Raw genomic sequence first — 20,690 nt, forward strand, 5'->3', positions numbered from 1 at the left:
GGGTTTACAGAAAAATTTCTCAATAATTGGCTTCATAAGTTAAAGACATTATATTCATTCTACAACGTAGTCAGATAGAGAAGAATCAAACAATTTTTCTGCTTTGCTTCTGAATCTTTTCATAGCAATCATTTCATAATAGTAACTCTGCCCTTAAAAAGTATAGACAAACTCTTTATTATTTATTTATTTATTACTTTTTTAGCAAATAAAAAGAGCTCCCTAAGTCCTGATTTTCAAGTATGGAGAAGGAAACTTAAGAGCCAATCAAGTAAGAGTGTTGAAAATAAATTAGAGAGCTGGTAAATTTTAAAGCAATTTTACCTCAGTGTATAGAGAACTCGGCCATCATTCCAAATTCGCAGCAGGCGGTTTGGAGTTGTGATCCAGTGTGCGTCGGATTTTCTTGAGTTTCTGAAGAATGTATCAGGAATCCAAATTTTTCCAACCATGTTACTGTTAAGCATAAGCACTTTCATGGTGCTATTGAATTTTAAACGACTGTCAAACCAGGTTTGGGCAAAAATTATATCTATTGTGTATTCCTGAAATATAAATGGTACATTAGTCAAGCAGCTATGTTATACTTTTTTCTCAAAAATTTGAATTTCTGTATTGTAAATTTCCTGCAAGCAAATGTACTCACACTCTTATTGGCAAAAAAGAAACGTCTTTATCATACCTTCTGTTTTTCCTTATTTATATGAGTCACATAAAGTGAAATCCAAGATTTCTAATAATTTCAGCTGTCCTGTGCTTTCAATGTTTTATAAGATGCATAACATAGCTATTAAGGATATTATTTTATGTTAGCTATACTAATCTTGTGACATTTGTATCATCCTAACGTTACAAAAATAACGAATATAAAATTAAAATACAAATATCTAAAAATTATCAAAAATCTTTTACAGTGTCTTTATCCAAAATTTTATTTGTATTCACTAGTTTGAAATGTGGTTAACTCTCTGCAGTCTTATTGCATGATGATAACATCACAAACATTATGCTTATAGTTTTGCATTTTATTGTTATCAAGTAAGTATTCCTACCATCCTGTGAAATATGTACTAGTGTAGTATGTATTTTCAGTGTCATTATTGAGTAATAGGAAGGTAAATACGAATCTTTCCCATATCTCACAGCTGATACTCCACAAAAACTACACCTGAGCCATTACCAGGCTGTGTGGCACTTTCAGCCATCCTGCCCGTAAACAATGCTGCTTTGGAGATCCAATGGCTCTTAAATGGGAGCTATGATTTAGGTGACAGTCAGCAAATAACTATGAAGTGAGATTCTCATGATTCTGAATGAACTCTGGAAAGGAGGTTGTGAGGTATTATCCACCTTTGCATCTGACAAAACACCCTCAATACTACAAGCAGTAAGATTTATCTTTAAAATAGTAATGGACAAGAATGGAGAACTCTGTAGGTCTACAGAAGGTAATGTATATAATGTTGGCATGAGAAGAGGAAGGAAGAATAAATTGAAAAATAGGAGTTATATTTCAAAATATAGTATAACTATGTAAAAAGATGGCATTACGGACCTTGCTGTTAACAATGTGTTGAGGGCAGGAAAAGAGATGGCCATAGACATTTATTTTAACCAGAACAACCAATGAATTTCAGAAGCACCATAAAGAAAGACCTTGATGTAACTAAAACATTAGTAAAACAATGGATGACAATCAAGTAAAACAGGTTCTGTTGAGAATGGTGGGTGCCATCAGGGAAAAGGACTGCTAGCAAAGAAGGTCAATATGCATGAATATAGTCCAAGTAGTTTATTGATACTTATGAAAACAAGGGAATCTGTTGAAATTGTTTTGAGAAGTGAGAAGGGGACACAGGAGAGTGATGGAGGAGAGGAGGTGGATGGGGTACATTATTTGGATGTGGGGTGATATCACAATGGCATCCCCTTGTACAACTAATTTATGCTCATAAAAATGAAGTTATATACGAGTTGTTTATGACAGTAGAGACTGGCCAATTTAAATGTAAGAAAATATTTACTATATGAGCTGGAGATGTAAATAGAAGTTTGACTAACAAATGAAAATTTTAAAAAACAGTGCCAGGGGGGTTAATAAGTAAACAGACTCTGATTCAACTTATTAATAGGAGAGTTGGATCAAATTCTAGTTTGCCTACAGAATGTATATATATCTATATATCTATATATATATATATGTATATAATGCACTAAGTGAAATTCCTAGATAAATTCAGAAGGACACAATCTATTTTAAACAAGCAATGTTGCAATTTGGAAAACCACACATATTTTAATTAAAGTTCAAACAAGGGTATATAAGTTAGTGTGAAATATTTGTTTTATACTCAGATTGTACCACATATATATAGTATTATTGATAATTTGTGTGATGGTAGAATGTAAGTTTTCAATTATCTACTCAATTAGCACCTACTGTGTATTAGTTATGGCTTTTTGCAGGAGGAGGGGAGGAAGTGAAGTCTTTGTGAACAAAACTATTATAGATGACCAACTCTTTGCATATTTGTTGCCCTGATCAAACATTTTAGAAAGGAATACAAATACCATTTGGGTTTTTTGGATTCTTTTCCATTGTAATGTAGAATAGCACAGAATCTGTGTATTAAAAGCACTTTTGTAACCTTATAAAGCTTTTTACTTCCACTGTACAACATGGTTGATGTCATTAATGTGGATATTTGGAGCTGAAACATAATGCAAAACATATTCCACAATACGTGATAAACAGATTTATGCTAGAGGTACTTAATCATCTCAATAATACTAACAGAGAGGTGCATACTATGTGCATGCTTTCAGTAGGTATGAAAGATGTGTAAGTACAATATCACTAATATAATGTCACCCCACCTTAAATCTTGTGGAAAAACTTTTGTAATTATGCTTAATCCCTATCCTGGCTTCTTCCTTATGTCAGATATCCTTATTGATTTATTCAGAATCAATGATGATTTTTCTGAATAGTTTCTTCACTTGACACAAAAGCTTAGCTGTTCACAGACTAACTGTGCAACTGTGCTAAAGATAAGAAAACAGTTAATGTGGGAGGGAAGGAGGAAAATGGGGAAAGGGGTACCAAGTTAGACAAGAAATATAATCACTACCTTACTTATGTAACTGTAAACAATCTGTATATCACCTTGAGAATAAAATTTTTAAAAAGAAAACAGTGAATGTAAATAGAGAATATTCTTACTTATTCTATGACATATCCTGGAAAGAACATTTCATCAATTTTATCTGGAAGAATCAAAATGTTATCTGTCAAAATTAATTTGTGGATGGAATCAAATAGCTGTAACTGTGTAAATTACCAGCCACAATCATGACTTGGCAAATAACCAACATTGGTTGATAGAGTAGATCTCATATTACCTGGAAGGTAGATGGTGCTTCAGGCTTCCTAACTGGCATATTTAAGAACTATTTGTCAAGGATTAAAATTTTATAAGCATATGCAGATAATGCTCCATAGCAGCCAGGACCTTCTGTTTCTCCCAGTGCTAATGATCAAAGCCACAGCCTTCAAGGTAAGCAGTTCATCACTGATCTCCAGCCTCAGCCAAGAATTTTCTTTAGAATGCCCAATTATAAATATCCTCATCACTGTCTGGAAAGTTATAGTTTGCAAGGGGTCAAAATTTCCTGAACAAAAAATTGTGTAGAAAATGAATAGTTTTCTACACACAATTGCTCCCTTGATGTAAGATCAAAAGAAGAAAGGAGTCGAGCACTGTCTTGATAATCCATTTTTCTCAAAGTCCTGCAGAGGCTAATTCCCTCAAGTCTTTTAAAATTGTTAATCCTTAATAAATATCTCACTGAGATAGGAAAGTTAAAGTCTGTGCCATTTTATATGTAATCAAAGAACTCAATTTCATTTACTATTGCTATTAGTGTAATCTCCTGAAAAGGATCAAACTGTGTGCTTGTACATTGTGTGTTCACGGTTACAGGTTATAATCATCAGAATAATAAGTATAATAAGTAAGAAATAGATCTCAGAATAGGTATAATATCTAGGAGGATATCATTTTGAAAGAAACAAGAGTGCAATTAACATCTGAGAGCCAATTTAATTTATCACCTTAATACAATAGCATTAATGAATAAATGCAAAAGAGCTTGCCCTCCTAATTTATAAGTTAAATCAAATTTCAAGTATTAAAATGTGCATCATCATCCTTTTTCTACATTTTTAGTTTTCTTGCTAGGTTGACTATAAATAAATTTATAGTCTTTTCAAAGTCTATTTAAGAAATTAATATAGGTGCATACTTACATGAAATTTGATCCTCATCTGGTTTAACCACTTCAAAATTAATCTTTCACCAAGCCTGTCTAATTACATTGCCAAATATAGGTCAAAAGGTTAAATAATAGAATACTAAGATAATGAAAATATGTAGAAAAAAAGTACAGCTGGGGCTGGGAAGGTGGCTCAGTGGTAAAGCACTTGCCTTGCATGCCTGAGGCCCTGGGTTCAATTCCTCAGCACCACATAAGCAAAAAGAAAAAAGTTGAAAGTGGCACTGTGGCTCAAGTGGTAGAGCGCTAGCCTTGAGCTGAAGAGCTGAGGGACAGCGCCCAGGCCAGAGTTCAGGCCCCACGGCCAGACCCAAAAAGAAGAAAAAAGAAAGAAAGAAAAAAGTACAGCTAGACCACATTATACGGAGTAAATGTTCTTTATAGATGTCATATCTATTTGCTAAGTTATTGTCAAAATACCAGCTTCTTAAGACTATCACAGTAAGGTGATAGACAAATGGAAAATGTAAGGAACAGTGAAACAATAGAGTTTATGTCAGTGATTTCACATCATTTATCTTCCATACAAGGAAAGAGTTTCAAAAAAAATACTCATAAAGCCTTTAAGGTCTACACACACACACACACACACACATACACACACACACACACACACACACACACACACACACACACACACACACTCAGTATGTGCTCTGAGATCTGCAGTGAGCATTATCTTTATAGATTGAAATGGCTAGTGGATTTGTACAGGCCAATAAGATCAATGGACACATGAATGGATGAAAGATTTGACAGGTACATTTTAGGAAGTTGACTGTGCAATGATTTTCCAGTAGAACAGACTGGAAGATGGAGAAACACCAGAGAGATCTTAGGGTGTGATCCAAGGCAATCTGGTTGCAGACATCTTTTTCTTTCTAGAGCAAGAGAATGTTTCCCTTAAACCTTCCATTGATTAGATGAAGCTCAGCCATACTATAAAGGAAAATTTCTTGATGGAGGAATTTCTTTATGCTTCATATACTAATTGCATCTAAAATACTTTTCCAGGAACAAATGTATCAAGTCAAATCATATCCTAGGAAAGTAGATATATAAAAATTGCCCATCACAATGCTACAGCAGGTAGAATAGACAATCATAGATTTGGAAAGCCTTGGCAAAACCATCCAGGTATTTAATTTCTAGACAGGGGAAAAGGATGCTTTAAAAGACAAGTGTTGTTTCAAGTTTTTCTATGTAAGTTGATATGCCTGTGTCATCTCTTACTCTACTGTCAGTACACTTTGATTCATATCCAGTTGGAAGAAAGTAATACACTCAATATTCACTTTCATAGTTTCTTGTCCTTTTCTATTTTTTTTCTGAACTAAGTGATCTGTTCTGAAGATTTAACAGCTATTCAGACAAGTTCCAAGAAAATAATGATTGAAAGTCAGAGGGCACTAACTTTGGATGTGAAATAAGTCATTCAACCCACTAAGATATAGGTGTATTTGTCTTACACTTTAATCATCCTCCACTTTTGCTGAAATTTAATATTGACTGGAATGGAAGCAATTTTTGGTAAGAATAGTAATGTGTGACACACTTTAGGCATAATTTATGTGGTTTATATTTAAAACCTAGCTCCATGAAATAATTTTGGATACAACTCTTTTTTGGGGGGGGGAGGGGTCCGGTCGTGGGGCCTGAACTCTGGGTCTGGGCGCTGTCCCTCAGCTCTTCAGCTCAAGACTAGCGCTCTACCACTTGAGCCACAGTGCCACTTCTGGCTTTTTTCTTTTTGCTTATGTGGTGCTGAGGAATCGAACCCAGGGCCTCAGACATGCAAGGCAAGCAGCACTCTACCACTGAGACACCTTCCCAGCTCCTGGATACAACTCTTAAAAACATGAAATTTCACTAAGCCTACTACTGTTACTACATGAAAAGTATTCTCATGTTTTTATGTATTAAAATTAAAATCTGCATGCAGGAATCTTTCATTTAATCAAAAAAAGCTTCTTCACCTCATTCTTGTTGGTTGTCTAGAGTGCATTACGTAGTTTTCAAGCTTTCTTGTGTTCTCATTATTTCTTTCACTCTCATTGAGATAAAAGGAAGAAACTCTCAAAGATTTAGATAAGACAGGGAATTCTGACCATGAACTCTTCAAATTAAACCCTCCTCAATATCAAAGAGATAATCCATATGAGGCATGAGGTTCCCAACTAGAGAAATGAAATTCATATTTTCCTAATTACAACTTTTGGTAAGTTACTTCATGGTCATATTTATTTTGTATTCTCTATATTCATGGCATATATTTTTGTTGTCTCTCTAGAATATTTGAGTGGGTTTGCGAATAAAGGAATAAATGAGTAGTACTTGCACAGATCATTGCTCCTTAATTATAAAGTAAGTGTTAGGAAAGTCAGCATCACCATGTGTCTAAACTATATTCTCTTACTAGGTTTTTCCCAATGTAAGAAATTTTCCACAGTGGAACATTAATATTCCTATGAGATCTGCTTCCTACAGAAGCCATATCATCAACAAGAAATTTAGTTTTCCACCCACATATGCAGCAGATGCCACACTAAGTTTCAGTACTAGAGAGCTAGGTTAGTCATTCTGTGTCCTCACTGTTATTCCATTATTCATTTTTAACTAAGACTTCGCAAGGAAAATGTTTGTGCACTTATGATTAAACTATGTTGAAAATATATTTCTTGCCTTTCACCCAGCTTGTCCAAACAAGACAGAACACTATGAGGACAGATACATTAAAATGGTCCATATCACACCTGCTCCAATATTTATGTTATAACCAATTTATGGAATTTAACAATAGCATCATAAGTCTGTTTCAGGGGAGATGTTGCTGCCATTGTTGTTGTAAAGCATTTGCTTTCTGTGTTTGTCTTAGTATTATATGTTGGAATTTATTGAGTCTATCACAAAGTTGAATAGAAACCCCAATGCTCACTATTGTTTATGCATTTTTCATTATTCTATTTCCCAATTCCTATTATGTCAAAAACCAAAATACTTAAACCACATTTTTTCTCACATTAAAAATACCTCATTATTATTAGCATCAATTAATTGTAAAGGGTATTTTCATTTTGATATGTCCAGATAATCACCCAAGGCACCTAGATCTAACCCATTGCCTGTGCCTGTGTTCTGGTCTCTTAATTTCTCTTCCATCTTCCCAAACCAACCTCAACAAGCTTACTTGTTCAATTTCACATTTGTTTATAAAGCACAAAACAAGTGTTAGATCAAAGACATTTCCAAGGTATGACCTAAAACTCTAGTTAGGTATTTAAGGCCTACTCAGTAATAGATAACAGAATAACAATCATTTTGTTAGTAGTTAGTGATAAGGTATTTTTTTGGGGGGGTGGGGGTCCAGTCGTGGGGCCTGAACTCTGGGCCTGGGCATTATCCCTCAGCTCTTCAGTTCAAGGCTAGTGCTCTACCACTGGAGCCACCTTCCCAGCCCCTAATGATTAGGTATTTATCATGCCTTCTTGAGAAAAATCTCACAATGTAATCTCTAATTTGCCATTCTCCTGCCTTTGCCTCTTAGATGCTGGGATTACAAGTATGAATCACCATGCTTGTCTTTTAATTATCTACAAAATATTAAATAAACTTTTAGATAACCCAGTGAGACAACTGTGAAACATTTGTGACATGTGGGTTGCAGTGAGAATAAGTGTTCTGGCCAAGAATAGTGGTTACAGGGTATGAAGAAATCATGTCAGAGTTCCACTTTGTCACAAGTTTAACTCTGTGTTCTAGACAGGAAAATCATGGTTAGCGTGCTGCTTTTGCTGTTCATAATTTTTTTAAGTTAATGTAATTGAGAAAGAGTGATTGTTTCCAATAAAAGAAATAGTTTTCTTCTTTGATATATGAAAACTATGCCTAAAGCTTTATCTCCATAAATTTAGTAGCAGGGACAAAAATACAGAATGGGTATGAGAAAGATGAGGGACAAAGAGATAGAGAGAAATCAAGCCCCAAGATATCAGAGCCAATTGCATGAAGTACACCGCTCCTCAAAATGAAAGAAAAATAGTGTCTTCTATGTGTAAGCTGTTTTCTTTTTGTTCTTTATTTTCAAAGATCCTATATTAACAATCCCTTAATATTAGACTGTACGAGAGTAAGCAGTTGCTACAAGTAAACCCAGCTATAAATCACAGCTAAAATGTCCAATTTTTGCAGTTTGTCTTACTCATCTTGTGTGGTTAGACACCTATAATATCATCTTGAACCTCCCACACCTTTCACTGATCCTCATTTGATATAGAGAATTGCTGAAACCTCACAGTGTTTACTTGCTAATCCAAAAGTAAACTGCCAACGATGAGACAGATACTCAAGGGTACCAGAAGAATGAAGAGGTTAATGATAATACTCTCATTCCAGTTTAATTCCTGTTAATAACATTTCCTTGCCCTTAGTGCTGATTACACATGCTTATCTATTTAGATTTAAGATTGTTTTAATCAGTACATAAACATGATTGAAAAACTTTACTGTTACTCTTTTAGTCTTCTTTCTTTCATCTGTTATTTGTTTTAACTATGACTTTCCAAGGTAAGAATTAATAAAATGATCTATGTTGGCTGGTACTGGTAGAGTCTGGCACAGTCATTCTTTTTTTTTCCTAGTCCTGGGGTTTGAACTTGAGGCCTGGCTGCTGTTCATGAGCCCATTGGTGCTCAAGGCAAGCACTCTACCACTTGAGCCACATCACATCTTCCAGCTTTTTCTGAGTAGTTTATTAGAGATATGTTGCTTTGTATGTCCCTCATGGTACAACCCGTGCTTTCATTGTATTTGATGTTTGTATAATTGGGGAGGGGAGGGGAAAAAACAAATTGTTTAAATAGGGATACAGGTGGACTCATTGCAACCATGAGATGTACAAGTTGTTATGTCAAAAACGAACTTTACAACTTTGGAGAGGGAAGGCAGAGATGGTAAGGGGAAACAAAGGAGGAGGCTTGATAAAAAATGTACTCATTACCTTGCTCATGTAATTGTAACCCCTCTGTATGTATTCTCACAATAAAAAGAACTTAAAAAAAAAAACAAACAAAAAAAAACGAATCTCCAAAACGTTCCTACCAGGGCTGGCTTCAAACAGCATCCTAACATAACAGCCCCTAAGTGAGTAACGAGAAACACCAACATCTGGCTCCTTCATTTTATAACTATCAAAGAGCCTATCTTTTCATAGGGACACTAAGATTAAAACAATTGTTTTAACTTTAAAATAAGAAAGAAAAATATATCCAATTAGGTAATATTATTTTAGGTGTAAAAGTAATCTATAGAAATCTATTTTATAGGGGCTGGGAAGGTGGCTCAGTGGCAGAGCCCTTGCCTTGCATGCCTGAGACCCTGGGTTCGATTCCTCAGCACCACATAAGCAAAAAGAAAAAAGCTGGAAGTGGCACTGTGGCTCAAGTGGTAGAGCACTAGCCTTGAGCTGAAGAGCTGAGGGACAGCGCCCAGGCCCAGAGTTCAGGCCCCATGACCGGACCCAAAAAAAAGAAAAAAGAAATCTATTTTATGTAGGCAAGCTTTATAAAAATCAACAATTTTGGATCAACTAAAAATTTGATATCTAAGAATGATATAGTTAAATCAATATATTAGTTTTCTTCCTTCTAGTCACTTAAATTCTATGAGTAGTTAATGAGATAAAGAAAAATAATACTACTCTTTTACTTAATTATATTCAAGATTCCTTACTTGATTACACTTATATTCAAAGCAATTTTGCTCATTTTATAAAAAGTGAATTTTAAATTCCATGCACTATTTAGCTAAACTCATCTCTACATAACATTATTATTAATCCCTAGTATGAAAGTGTTTCTCCTTAATAAAGATTGTTAACTGTTCCATTGAGTTTTTTTTTAATTTAATGTATTTTAGTATCATTAGTTTCAGCAACAATTTCACTTAATTACATTTTTTAAAACTATCACTGTCCAAGGGTACAAGTATGTAATTTGCCTGTTTGGAAAAAAATGCAATATTTACCACCATGAATCTTTTATGGAAAAAAATTGTCATAAATGCCTCTTGGAAGCCATTCCTGTTGACATGGTTCCCAAACACAAACACAGCTTCAACTCCTATTTTTCTTTAATTTTAATGACTATGTTACATCATTAACAAATTCAGGAAAACTAAAAAACAAAATCCCCAAATAAAAAATGTAATTGAGGAAATGAAGACCTCCATGTATGTATCCATACTGGTTTATCTTCTTCAGGCATTGCTTACTCACAAACTGAGTACTGTAATTTTTTAAAGAAAAGAATTAACATTTAGTAATACATTAATTTCTGAAGTCTGATCAATGTTAAGAATCTAATATTATTACAACCAGGTATTTAAATGCTTTTTTTCTTTAGCTTGCATAGAATTTGCTCCAGGTAGAGCTGAGATCAAAATGTACTGGAACTTTCTTCCCTTGGTTTGGATTGGCTTTGTGGTATCTTTATTTTCTCCCCAAACTTGTATTTTCATTTACTATTTCTGCTTTCAGAGACTTAGATATGTTCCTAATGTGTGACATTCATTCCTTTCCTCTTCTTCCTTCCATGTTAGGCACTTGTAGGATAGGAGAGATATGGCATAAAAATATAAGTATTTATTGACTACAGTATGACAATAAAATAGTACGCAATTTGTAGATTAGCTAAACGTGATTCAAATTTCTACTTTAGATATTTTCCATTGTTCATTGGGAAACTGAATTTTTCTGGCAGTTCTTTACGAAATGTCTCCTATCTTGTTGAAATATACCCTATCTTGTTAGGCTGTAGAACAGTAGAGCTCTTTCTAACTATACTTCATTTAAGCCTATACTCTTTATCTTGTCTTCTCTTAGGTTAAATGATTAAAATTAGTATTGTGAAATATTAAATCTGCAATTCTCACTACCAGTACCCTGAAGCCAGTGTTTGATTGTGTGAATCTCCCTGCAATACCCATAAATACCTTTAGGTCTCTGTAACAAAAAGTTTGGATAAGAGACAACTTTCGAGGATCTCAGATGATGTTTAATTCATCACTTATTCCTGTTCTACTGAATTTCATCCTAATATAAGTGTGTCTGATTTAGTCAATTTTGTATTGAATGTCATATATATATCTGCAGTTCATTATGATTTCCTCTCTCTTCATTCTCATTTTTTAAAAAAGAAAATCTTCCAGGTTCCTCTTCCATTGCTTTCATTTTTGACAGTATGTACATTTATATATTGCTCTTTCTTCCTCCTGTGCTTATTATTTTTAATTTTTGAGCCAATATTTGTAATGAGGAAGTTTCATTGCAATGTTTCCATACAGGTACACAATGTAGTGTGAACAAAGTCAGCCTTTCCTCCATATTGCTTTTCCTCCTATTTCTCCTCCTCCCTTCTTCAACTAGCATTTGGTGACACTAGGCTGAGACACACATATAAAATATATGTCATGTATGTTCATGTGTATAATGAAAATTATATATGTGTGTGTTATCATCTTTACCACCCATTATTCCCTCCTTTTCCCCTCTCACTGATCCCTTCCTAGACAATCCCTTTCATACTATGACCCCTGGATTACACACTCACACACATATACATATATAATAATACCATCTGTTTTTCAGACCTATATTCCTCATAAAATAGTCTCTGAGATGATATCATATACTTGTGAAATTTTAAGATATGTCAAATACCACTTGTTCCTTTCCCTCCCTGATTTATGTGTATATCTTACCCTGACATCTACCCTGAATAGTAGTCATAGGAATTAAACAACTATGGAATATCTTCCTGATTGCAAGCTTATCATTTTTAAGTTGTGCATGCCTGTTTTCCCTATCCCAAATAATGACTCCTTCATGTGCAAAGTCTCTTCAACTCCTTATAATCTAATCAGCCTATGAACAATCAATGTGTCACCAAGGTCTAAAATTTTCACCTAATATTTTTTAAAATATGCTACTTTTACTTTATTACATTGGGTGTCTACTTTCCAGACAAATGCAACCACTTACCTAATTTTTCTAGCTATGATCCATCCCTTAGATCTGTCTTCTATAATTTTTTGAGCAATGTACTAAAAAATGTAAGTTTATCCAGGACATTGTCTGATGAAAAACTTTGCTCATGTGTGTTATCCAGTGGAAAACAATGTATATGTTACAGAGTAACATATGAACTTCCAATCTGATTGCTTAGAAGATGATCCTAAATAAGGCCCTTAAATATCACTTTCACCTCAGTTCATTACCTTGCCCTTTATATCTCACTGCCATTGAACTGGTAGAAATCCATCTGGTCTTTTTAGGAAGTTGAGCTCTCTAATTAGACTTGACTTTCATCAGATCCTTTCCCATCTTGGGCCTTCTGATTTACTTTGTCCAGATGTTCTCAAGGATTCGCTCTTGATGGATCAGAAGTTCATTATTTGTACCTTGCAATTGTCCTGCCAAACCTAACAATCTGAAGTAAGAAGGTATTAATTCTAAGATAGCTGATCATTTTAGTTCCTGTTACCAGTACCTGGCACATAGAAATTGCATGTGTTAACCTGAATTTACTCAGAGTCCATTATTAGAAATCAGTTATTTTAATATGAAGATATATACCAAGAAGCTGTATAGTTTTAATATTCCTTGCTCACCATATTTATGGGATCCACTGGTCCAATGCTGTTGACATAAACATCAGTTTCTATGACTGTGGGCCTCACTGCAAAATGTCAACAAAAAGAACAGACAATATTATTGCAGCTGTTTATAAAATTAATTTAAGTAAATGCTAACTTTCTTAGCTTTCACTATCTCGACTACAAAACAACTCATAATAAATGTAAAAGCATAGTACATATAAATAATGATGATTTAGTTTTGCCTATCAATCAAATAGCTACTCATAAATCAATCATATGTTTAGCTTTTTATTTAAAAAAATTAATGGTACAACCTAAAAATAGTAAAATGTCCAAACTGTCTACCTACAGTAAGAAATCTAATTTTAAAAATATTCTAAATAATCTATTATGAATTTGTTATAGGACTTTAGATAATAATAATAATGAATAAGATTATCTCATTCTACTTCATGTTTATCAGCTCTAAGCTAGTAAATGTTTAACTTCTTTTTTCTCAGAAAGTTGGAAAAAAAATAAGCCCTGATCTGTAACTTTTTCAAATGTTCAAGCTGTAGGTATTCCTGAAATGCAGATTTAAAGACAACATGTAAACATCACAGAATATCAAAGTTTGAAAAATACATAAAAAATGTGTATTGTGAATCAGCACAATCCAGTCAAAAACACTCACTAAAATTACAGTATAGTGAACAGAATAAAAAGGCACAATATTGGTCTGGGAAGGTGGCTCAGTGGTAGAGCACTTGCCTTGCATGCATGAGGCCCTGGGTTTGATTCCTCAGCACCACATAAGCAAAAAGAAAAAAGCCGGAAGTGGCGCTGTGGCTCAAGTGTTAGCGCGCTAGCCTTGAGCTGAAGAGCTGAGGGACAGCGCCCAGGCCCAGAGTTCAGGCCCCACGACCGGACCCAAAATATAAAAAAAGGACAATATTTATTATGAAAATAAAATATTTTCATGTTTAGGCTCCTCCTGTGAGGAGTCTAATAAATATTTGTATATACCTCCTTCCTGTCTTTCTTACTATGATATTATTTAAGAATTGGTTCACATCTAAGACATTACTTAATTCATGTAGAGTATATTGTATCCCTGTGGGTCTTATTTATTGCATCTTAAGATATTATTGCTGTTAATATACAGATATGATTTATAACTATGACATAATTAATCTGATTTATTTATCTCACCTGATTTAACTTTAAAGATTGTCACCTGCCTATGGTTTGTGGCCCCTGCCTATAATCCTAGCTATTCACAAGACTGAGACCTAGAAGACTCATCCTGGACAAAAAAGTTCAAGGTTCTCCTCCAAATCAATGAGCATAAAGCTAGGGTGGTAGCTTGTGGAGTGGCAGCCAAGCAAGAAAGTTAAGCAAATACAAGGTTTTGAGTTCAAAACTCAGTACTGGCAAAGATAAAGATAAAGGGAAAAGCATAAAATTACCTGTGGAATTGAAGTTTCTTGCTCTTGCTGCATAGTTTCAATCATGTTTGCTCACTTTCCCTTTTTAAACTTTCGTCTGCTTTCTCTTGATTGACTTGAGTGCAGACCTTCATCCTCTAAGCTAGCCAGTCTAGGCATCTGTGCAGCCCTATTCTCTCCAAATTCACTTTTAAAAAAAGGAATCTTGCAGAGATTCCAAACTATCAAATTTTGGAGCATTATCTTAGCAATATCTTAGATATCTTGCAGAACAGTGCATAGAGGAAGCTCCAAAACAATATTGAAATTTATTTTTTTGAAATAAAAAAGTGAAACATTTCTAATTTACAGAGTGGGGTTTATTTTCTTCTTTTGTTGTTGTTTTTCTCAGACAAAAAATAAATATTGTATGTTGTATTTATTTTTGTTGTTGGTGGTGGTGGTGGTCATGGGGCTTGAACTCAGGGTGTAGATGCTGTCCCTGAACTCTTTTGTTCAAAGCTAGTACTCTACCACTTTAAGCCACAGCTCCACTTCCTATTTTCTGGTTGTTCATTGGAGATAAGAATCTTAAGGCCTAGTTGGCTTTGAATGATGTACCTTAGATCTCAGTCTCCTCAGTAGCTGGCATTACAGAAGTGAACCACCAGCACCCAGCTTATATTTATTTTTTTGAGAGGAAAAAATGATCTTGTTAGATATAGTTTCAGTATAGAAAAGTATAAATTTTCAGACTGACATAATAAGCAAAAAAAGCAATTCAGCCTGCTAACCTCGATTAAACATCTTAAATAAAAGTACAGCACATGATTGATAAAAGATTTTGTGATTGACATTAAGTAATTATTTCTGAGATGAGTTACTTAAATATTTGTAATTTATTTCTGACTAAACAAAAGGCAATAATTGTATAATTAAGCTAATTACAGCTAGATTTACAGAATAATTTTTATGAATGCCAATTAACAACAAAACAATAAGCTGTTTATTTCCATTTGAAAGTACATTTATTATAAGTTACAAGCAATTAAAACTGGTATAAGCTACATCCCAATCTTAAATAATTTGATATTTTTGAGTAACATATCAATAAGTACTGAGCTCCTGATTTTATTATGCACTGTATAGGCTGAACAGTGGAAAATACAAGATTCTTAAGAATTCTTATATTTATAGGATCTATTTGTCATTTTTAAAATGTAGCACGTTTTAGATATGATGATCTACCCTAGTCTTTGCTCTCAACATTTCTTATTTGATACAAGATGAATCTATGCATGCATGTTAGAAAAATATTGAATCTGGCATTAGTACCTAAGCTACATGGAATAAAAATCAATAACCTTAACAGGATATAAAGACTGTTGAGCTAATCAATAATATAAAGATATGAAATTTAAAAGAGTACAATATATATCTCTAAACTGTGAATGTTTATTAGTTGTTTTATATAACTTTGGGCTGATATTTGATCTGATACTTTAATCTGAAGGCGCAAATGAAAAATAAAATATTTCAGATTAATGTTGATACTACAAGTGGTAACTATAGGCTTTGAATATATAACGTGAAGGAAAAAAACAGAAATCTATATAACTTCTCCTTTATAATGATTCATTGTCACTTTGATTTTACTATGAATAATACTTGAAATTAAAATTATTTAAAATTAAGACTTCTTGGAAGCTAAGAAAATACTATTTCACAGCGCTATGTTTTTCTCAGACCAAATGCACAGAGAGGTACAATTTGATAATGCTCAGAAAGCAAAACTAAATTTTAGTTGAAAATCAGAAAAAAAAGATAGCTAAAGAAATGGTCACTCCAAGTTCATTAAATGATGTCTTGACTGCTGGCAACAGAATATGTTTAATACATCAGCCACATGGAAATCTAAATCCTTTCTTTGCAGTTGTCTTACAGTGAATGGGAAATTCACGTCCTGCCACAACTAATTATATTTTTCACACAGAGGAAGCAGGTAGAAATGACTTGGGATTGTTTTGGTCAGCCTCTTTCTGTGATGTGAGTTTAAATACTCTGCTTTACACACAGCACCAGAATAGAAGTAGATCAATTCCCAATGGGATGAAAACTGAGCAGGAGAAAAACACTTTGTCCCTAAACATAGAAGGAGAATAGAATGTATAATTGATAAAAATTTAAAGAAAAAATTAGAAAGAAGCCAGTTACAGGATTATCACTAATTAGTTCATTACAATTAGGAATAAGCAGGGGAAACAAATAGTGAGAAGATAAATCCAATAAGATGTAAGGGAACAAATTGTGCAAAGCCAAGACAGGCAAAGGGATTAACATTCCAATAATTGGAATCCATCAAGAAAGTCAATATACTGTTCAAAAAGAAATGTACTCATTATCTGACTCATGTAACTGTAAACTCTCTGTATATCACCTTTACAATATAAATAAATAAATAAATGAAATTTTACGAAAGAAAGTCAATATGGTAGAATTCAACAAATATCCAACCCTGTAGTACAAAATAAATTCATGAGTAACTATGATAACAAATCTTCATGTAGTTGACAGAAAGTTGAAATTTCATTACATAAAGAATTATCAGGTATTTGGGAAAATGTTATTCAACCTGAACAATTCTGAGATATATTCTAGCAAAATTATTCAATTGAAAAATTAAAAAATTCACAAAGGCCTCCAGAAATAAAAATGAGATAAATGACAAGAGCTAATGAACAGGACTATGAACAAATGTCTCAAAACTAATGCACAGAAGTGACCAATGAAATAGACTATTAAAAGAAAACACTAGTGAAATAAAGCCTGACATACAGGTTTTGTTTATAGCTAATCTGTGTTAATCAAAAAGAGGGATCAAAGACAGGCCTACTTTTCAACATTAAACTACTTCAAAACAATACTAAGTCTTCAAATTTTCTCCTGAAATAAGAAATGACTAAGGAAACATAAACAAAATAGAATAATGGTAGGCCAAATATGGTGGTACATGCCTTTAATTATCACAGCTACTTGGTAGGTGGAGAGAGGAGATTATGAGAGCAAGTCAGTCTCCAAAAAGTTAGAGAAACCCTATCTCAAAATGAAACAAAAAGTTAAAGGACTTGGGATATTGCTGAAGTGGAATAGTATACGCTTCAGGCCTTGGTTACATTTCCAAGAACTGGAAAAGAAATAGCTAACACTGGAAAATTATATATTTATTGATAAAGATTAAAGAATAAAATATCATGAGTAAAGTTTAAAACTAAGTGACAAATATATGTTGTGTGAGAGCAAGCAGTAAATATGCAAGACAAGTGACTAATGCAATTAGAGGTCAAAATTAATTGCATCTGAATTTGCTTTAAAATTATTTGTATATGCTGTTAGAGTATCATGGGGCTTGAACTCTGGGCCTGGGCACTGTCTCTCATCTCTTCAGCTAGTGATCTACTACTTGAGCCACAGTGCCACTTCCATTTTTTTTTCTGCTGGTTTATTGGAGATAAGTGTCTCACAGACTTTCCTGCCCAGGCTGGCTTTGAACTGCGATCCTCAGATCTCAGGCTGCTGAGTAGCTAGGATTACAGGCGTGAGCCACCGGCACCCAGCCAGAGAACTAATTTTTAAACTGAAAGTAAAAAACAAAATCAATGTGTAACAGGTTGTAAAATGAGCAGCCATGAATCAATAATCTCCTAAACTATAGTTAAGAAAACAGTATGTACCTCATGAAATTTTAATGTTAAATATTATGCTTAAGAAATAGAATAAGTCTCTGGATAAATCTTTTACATGCATTGGGATAGGATCAAATAAATATGAAGAAGCTACCCACCCCCTTTGTTGTATTAGAAAAGTCAATGTTAACAAGAAGTCAATTCTCATAAAGTTGATTTACAAATTTAACACAATCCTCATACAAATATCAGCTTATTACTGTGAGGATAAATGTGTTGGCAGTAAGTTGATATATTAAAACAAACATGTAAGGGCCTGAAAAGGAAAAACAAGCCAATATTTATGAGGTAAGCCAGATCTTATATGACATTACTGCACATGTTTTCACTTCAATAAAATATTAAACCTTTGCTTCTGGTGTATTGTGGTGGAACATACAAGAAAAATAGACTAGAGGGAACAAAAAAAGAAATAAATAAATGTAAGAACACATGATAAAGTTAACATCACCAGTAATAACGGCAAAAAAATGACTTTACTATACCTAATGAACGGGAATTTGGAAAAGATGAAAAATTAGATTCAGACTTTATGTGAATCACAAAAAGCCATTCTAAAGTTTCTGGTAACTATATATATATATATATATATATATATATATAGTTACCAGAAACTATATATATAAAACTTTACAACTATCAGGTGTGAATATGGGTGAATTGCTCTTGAATTGTAGTATTTTTAATTTAAAAAAAATATTCCATAGATTTTTAATATGAATCAATATCCCTAGAAGAGATTGACAAATATTTTTTTTTGCCAGTCCTGGGGCTTGAACTCTGGGCCTGGGCACTGTTCCTAAGCTGCTTTTTCTCAAGGCTAGCACTCTACCACTTGAGCCACAGCACCACTTCCAGCTTTTTATCCGTATGTGGTACTGAGGAATTGAACCCAGTGCTTCATGCATACTAGGCAACCGTTCTACCACTAAGCCACATTCCAAGGCAGATATTGACAAATCTTAATGAATAAAGATGTAAAAAATTCCAACAAAAGGGCTGGGATGTAGCTCAGTGGCAAAGCGCTTGCCTAGCAAGTGCAACGTCCTGGGTTCGATCCCCAGTACCAAAAAAGAAAAGACAAAAAAAATTCCAACAAAAATCAAGTCCTAAGGAAATTACAATAAAGAAATGGGGAAGGCTAGAATGAACTCTGAGAGTATAAACCTGGAGTGCAGATTTACCAATGCAGATTTGTGTCTCACTATTGTGAGATAGGATAGAAATACATCTGTGTTCAGAACACATTATTTCCTATTTTTGCCCATGAGATGGTCAAAAGGAATAGTAAAAGTGGGAAAGCAAGAATATTTGGAAGAAAAACATGAAATAAACTATACCTCATTCCCTAATTAAAGTTAGCATCACAGACAGTAACTCAGTGTCATCCTGCTGTAATGCTGGAAAGGGACAGAGTTCCTGGTAAAAAGGAAATACTTCGCTCTACCATATTAAAAATACTGTTGAGTACAAGTGGCTCAAGTCTTAAAGCCTGAAATCTCAAGAAGCTGAGTTCTGGGGATGGTAGCTGGATTGTGGTCAACTTGAACAAACGGTCCATGCTGGTGATGAATCACCAAAATTAACCACAAAAATCCCAGGTTGGAGTGTTAGTTCGAGTGACAGCATTGACAAGCAAGCCAGGCAAGTTTGTAGCCATGAGTTTGAAACCCACTACAAATAAAAAGTTTAAATAAATAACAACATCAGGGGGAAAAAAAACCCCTCAACTTGAGGATCATGTAACTGGCCAAGACTCTTTAAAATTATTAAAGTCACAAAGGAAACAAAACATGAAAAACTACAGCAAAACAGAGAGGAAGAAGAGGCCTGAGAATGTAATGTAAAATTTTGGTAGATATCTGAAGCAGAACAAAACATATAAGAGAAGCAAAAAATTAGAAAAATGCCTCTAGATAAGTTAATAATATTGTGTTAATATAACTCTCATAATTCAGATAAATATTGTGTTTATGCTGTTAACAATAAAAGCTTATTTGAATTTATGTACAGATGCCAATTCACTGAATAAAAAATTTACTTTGAAGCAAAATGATTTATACAGTCTATGAGAATAAAACCCTAGTATTATAAAACAATAAAATTAAAAAATTTTAATTTTAAAATTATAGAAAATTGATAAAGCCAAAATGTGAATAAACAATACCAACAAAATTTAAAACATTCAAGATTGATTTATAAGTGAAGGATCAGATTACTAGTACAAGAATAAGAAATGGAAAAAACCCTCAGATCTGAAATATTAAAACTTTACAAAGTATAAAGCTATTTAACACTATACACTTGAAAGTTAATGGAAAAATTATTTGCCAATTTTAAGTAATCACAACAAAGAAAAGAAGAAAGTCTAAATATTTGGATATCTACTTAAAATGTTAAACTATTATCAATCTTTCCCCCTAAAGCATTAAGTCAACACATTTCCAAAAACTTCTCTAAGGATAGAAGAAGAAATATAGCATCCACCATAGATACACATAGAGATGAACAGGTAGGGAAAACAACTCATTTGCAGATGTTAGGGCATCAATAA

At 33.6% G+C, this 20,690-nt stretch overlaps 1 protein-coding gene across 1 annotated transcript in view; it reads right to left on the reverse strand.

Moving 5' to 3' along the window:
• Gabrg1 (gamma-aminobutyric acid type A receptor subunit gamma1) overlaps positions 1-20,690 on the reverse strand; it is a 64,901-nt gene that overhangs the window by 20,253 nt on the left and 23,958 nt on the right. Inside the window, exons 3-4 of the mRNA XM_042678238.1 lie at positions 13,000-13,067; positions 325-545 (exon numbers count right to left, since the gene is read on the reverse strand). Coding sequence (XP_042534172.1) covers positions 325-545; positions 13,000-13,067 — 289 coding nt within the window. The remainder of the gene's footprint in view (positions 1-324; positions 546-12,999; positions 13,068-20,690) is intronic.

The sequence above is a fragment of the Dipodomys spectabilis genome, unplaced genomic scaffold, assembly GCF_019054845.1.
Source record: "Dipodomys spectabilis isolate Male_0828 unplaced genomic scaffold, ASM1905484v1 ptg000043l, whole genome shotgun sequence".
Taxonomy (NCBI): domain Eukaryota; kingdom Metazoa; phylum Chordata; class Mammalia; order Rodentia; family Heteromyidae; genus Dipodomys; species Dipodomys spectabilis.